Source organism: Penaeus vannamei, chromosome 2 (genome assembly GCF_042767895.1).
Source record: "Penaeus vannamei isolate JL-2024 chromosome 2, ASM4276789v1, whole genome shotgun sequence".
NCBI lineage: Eukaryota > Metazoa > Arthropoda > Malacostraca > Decapoda > Penaeidae > Penaeus > Penaeus vannamei.
Genome location: NC_091550.1, coordinates 35,420,469 through 35,425,468, shown reverse-complemented (window position 1 = coordinate 35,425,468; position 5,000 = coordinate 35,420,469). Strand labels below are relative to the sequence as shown.

Genomic DNA, 5,000 nt, shown 5'->3' with positions numbered 1-5,000 from the left:
GATGTAAATTAAGTAAATGAAGCAAAAAGCAACAAGATTTTTATGTAATAGTAATAGATCATTTCGTTGAATCTACTATCTCAAATAATATTACTTTTACTTTTCTCAAGGGAATTTCTGGAAATTTAAATTTACTGTTGTTTGAAGTGCAGGCTGATTGGTAAATTATTTTGCATAATATGTAAATGAAGGGATTACCTGAATTCAATTAATGCACTCCGTGTCATATGATTAATTCTTATGATTGTTTGGGGGATTTTTTTCAGTTGTTATATACAGTCCTTATAGAGAACTGTTTTCAAAATAATCTAATTATTTAATTACTAAGAAGGAGCTCTCTGAATCCGGTTAAAGTAATTGCCAGCTTATAATTAACGTTTATAACTACTTTTCTTGGAAATAAAGTATCCTGAACTTTTAGTATAATTTGCTATTTTGCATATAATCGATATAGATAACTGTTTTTCTTTTACAGTCGGATGCCCTTCCTGACACTATCTCTATCTATTTATCCTGGTGGCTTTTGCAATTGGCAATCAAGGTAAAGTTCCTTGCCTGAGGGAACAACGCGCAAGTCGACGAATCCAAAATCTATCATTATATATCATTATCATTATTATGAATACCATTATTATTATTATCACCATCATCATTATGCTCATTATCATCATCACCATCATTATAATTATTATTGTCAGCATCATCATTATGTATTACCTAGTTATTATCATCACTATTACTATCAGCATTATCATCACTACCTTCGTTATAACGACCGTGTTGCCATTAGTAGTGCTACCACTACCACTATCTAACAGCAGTTTTCTTATAACCACCAATTCATAATATTTTACCACACCTTTTTTTTCCCTCCACCACCGCTGCAAGAAGTGAACCATCATATACAATAGTCATTCGACGTAAAAAAGGACCGAATACACTGTAGAGCCTTATGCATGGGCGACCTCTTCGCTATTATGCAACCAATCTCCGTATTCATTCGAAGGAAAACCCACGCTGCGCTTCGGAATGAGATCTACAGCAATGGAATCTTATAACGTGGAGAAAAGAGAAAAGGACTGCTGGTGTGTGTGCGAATTTTGAAAGGCCATTGCGTGGGATTCCTTTAATTAACTGCGGGGAATCATATTGTTTGTGATATTTTTCTTTGGGTATTGTTATCATTATTATTATGGTATTTGTTATTGTTCTTCATGTCGTTTTTTTTAATGTTATCATCATGACTTGGATTAGTATTATAATTTTCATGATTATTATTGTTAGTGATATTATCATTGTCATTACCTTAACATTTATTACCATTGTCATTTTTACTTATCATTGACATTATCAATATGATTGTTTTGTTATTATTGTCATTATATTGATATCATTTTTATTCATGTTATTGATAATGATGATAAGACATTGTCAATAGTAGTATTGTTGTTGCTCTCATTATCATTATTATCATTATCATTATCAATCCTTATTATTATTATTATTATTATTATTATTATTATTATTATTATTATTATTATCATTATCATTATTATTATCATTATCATTATTATTATTATCATCGTCATTATCATATATATTATCATTATTATTGTCATTATTATTGTCACTGCTTTTACTCTTATTGTTCATATTATGATTATTGATATCATCATTATCATTATTATTATCATATTATAATTTTTGCTATTGTTGTTATTGTTATTATTTTCATAATTATCTTTATCATTATATTTACATTATTATTATCTTCGTTATTATTATCATTATCATTATTGGTATTATTATTATCATTACTATTATTATCATTATTATTATTATTTATTATTATCATTATTATTACTATTATTACCATTATTGTCATCATTATTATCATCATTCTTATAAATGATATTATCAACGTTATCATTATCTTTATTGTTGATGTCATTGCTATTATCATTACCATTGTCATTTACTATTCTAATTGTCAATATGAATACCATGATGATCATTTTCATTGTCATCCTGATTTTCTATAATCATCATTATTATCATTGTCATTATTACTATTGTTATTATGAACATTAATATCATTATCACTATTTCATTATTATCATTATTATTATCATTAGCATCATTATTATCATCATAAACATTATTATTCTCATTATTATTATTATTATTATCATTATCATCATTATTTTCATTATTATATTATTATTATTATTATCATCATCATCATCATCATCATCATCATCATCATCATCATCATCATCATCATCATCATCATCATCATCATCATCATCATCATTGTTATCATTACTATCATTATTATCATTACTATCATTATTATCATTATCATTATATTATTATTATTATTATTACTATTATTACTATTATCATTGTTATTGCTGTTGTTGTTTTGCTATTACTATTAGTATTATCATAATCATTTTTATCATTATTATTATTATTATTATTACTATTATTATTATTATTATTATTATTATTATTATTATTATTATTATTATGATCGTCATCATCATTTTATAATTATATTCATTATAATTGTAATCGTGATTTTTATTATCATTTTTATTATTTTTATCATTATTATTATCATAATTATTGTTATATTTATCATTATAACTATCATTATCATCATTATAACTATCATCATTATCATTATCATCAATATTATTTTCATTAATATACTATCACTGTTATAATTTCTACTAACATTATTCTTATTTTTATTGTTATAATTTCTATTGTTATTTATATTATTGTTATTGTTATCATTACTACTATTGTCGTTATTCTTTTATTGTTATCATCATTATCATTATAATCATTATTATTACTATTGTTATCATCTTTATCATTGATAGTGTCATTATTATTATTATCATTACAATTATAATAAACTACTCCTTCTATTGATATTATCATCATTATTATCGTTGTTATCATCCGTGTTGTTGTTTTTGTTGTTATTGTTATCAGTATCATTATTACCATTATCGTTATCATGATTGTTATCATTATTTTTATTATCATTATTACAATTATCATTATTTTTATCATCATTGTTATCATTATCATTATCATTATAATCATCATCACTGCTATCATTATTATCATTATTATAATTTAAAAACTTTTCATCAATATTATTATTACTATTTCTATTATCATTATCATTACCATTATATCTATAACCGTTTTTATCATCATCATTTTTACTATTGTTGTTGTTATCATTTTCGGTATTATCATGACCATTACAATTTTTATTATATCATTATCATTAGCGTTGTTATCATTACTATTATTATTATTATTGTCATCATTATTATTAGTAGTAGTATCACTATTGCTACTTTCACCATTACCTTTATAAACGTCATCACTATTAGAACCATTTATGTTAATGTTACTATTTTCATCAATATCGCTAGGGTCACGGCTATTTCTGTGACATTATAAATCCTTATATTTTTCTTTCTTCATGCAAGAGATTGCAAATTGATATTAGATATATTTCTTTATTCAGTATTAGAGTCTTGTGATCGTTGTTGCAATAAATCATTTATCATTTACATGTTTTTTTACTTTTCTGTTTTTCTTCTTCTTCTTCTTCTTTGTTCCAGTTTTGTCTTTTTGTTGTTAGTTCTACCATTATTTTAAGTGTCACCGTTTCATTTTATTCTGTTAACCGCGTATTTACGTAACATTATGACTCCAATTCCGTTTTTACTGTCTTTATCATTATTATTATAATAGTTGTTTTTTTGGATAATCATATATTATCATGATTATCATTGATGTTATCAATATTATGTGCTCCTCCCTTTTCTTTACGTCAGTGTCATCTTTTCATTTATAAAAATCGGATTTTTTTTCTTCATCATCTCCGTTTTCATTTTGCCAGTTTGTTCCAATTCGTTAAGAACTTTTAATTTCATAAACGTGAGAGTTGTTAATTTGAGAGCGCGCCATCACCTAAAAGTATAAGGAGTGTGTTTGTTTGTCTTCGTGTATGTGTGACTGTGTGGGCGTGTGAACGTTTGTGTGTGTTTGTCTGTGTATGTGTGTGCGTTTGTTTGTGTGTGTTATCTATATCATTATTAGTATTTTTTGTTCTTACAAATAAGTGTGCGCGCGCGCGCGCGCGCGCGCGTGTGTGTGTGTGTGTGTGTGTGTGTGTGTGTGTGTGCGAGTGTACGCGTGTGCGTCTGTGTTCACTCCGCTAGTTTTTACAGGATTTCCTTAAAATACCAACGACGAGAAAGCTCTCTGTTCATTACAGCAACATGACATTTTCCTCTTCCTGTGCGCTGCCAGAATTTGTCATTGCCCTCGTCCTTGTACGTTTTTTTTTTTTTTCTTTCTTTCTTTCTTTTTCTTTTTTCTTCCCTGCTTTCGTGACGTCACAATTAGCAGACCCAATGTTTTATGTTTTAATGGGAATGAAAGCGGAGAGAGCGCTTTCCTTTGCTCTACTTTTTCTTTCTTTTTTCCTTTGTTTCTTTTCTTTCGGGATGTGAAATTGCAGCGGAGGAAGTTATATGATGTATATGTTCGAGTGTATGTGTATCTGCGTGTGTGTGTGTGCTTGAGTTTGTTTACTCGTGCGTACATGTGTGCATCTTTGTACATGTATGTGTGCGTATGTGCGTGCGTGTGTGTGTGTGTGTGTGTGTGCGTGAGTTCGAGTGTGTATTTAAGCGTTTATGTATGTGAGCGTATATTTATGTGGTCATGTTGGTGTGGGTGTGTTATGTGTGTTTTGCGAATAATGTACATATCTGTGTATGTCAGAATAGAATATTTTGCGTGTTGCTCATGCAAGACCCCTGCTTACCTGCAATGAGGAGAGCGGCGAAGAGGTACCTCTGCAACACCATCCAGTGCATGTCGGTCTCTAGAAATAAAGGAAAAAAATAATTCTTATTTGCACCATTACCTTTACCAAAATGAGGTTCGATCTTATC

The 5,000-nt window shown here is 27.8% G+C and overlaps 1 protein-coding gene across 1 annotated transcript in view; it reads right to left on the bottom strand.

Moving 5' to 3' along the window:
- LOC113829957 (uncharacterized) overlaps nucleotides 1-5,000 on the bottom strand; it is a 61,165-nt gene that overhangs the window by 17,929 nt on the left and 38,236 nt on the right. The window contains exon 2 of the mRNA XM_070127368.1: nucleotides 4,871-4,930. Within this exon, the coding sequence (XP_069983469.1) occupies nucleotides 4,871-4,922 (52 nt within the window). The 5' untranslated portion in view covers nucleotides 4,923-4,930. The remainder of the gene's footprint in view (nucleotides 1-4,870; nucleotides 4,931-5,000) is intronic.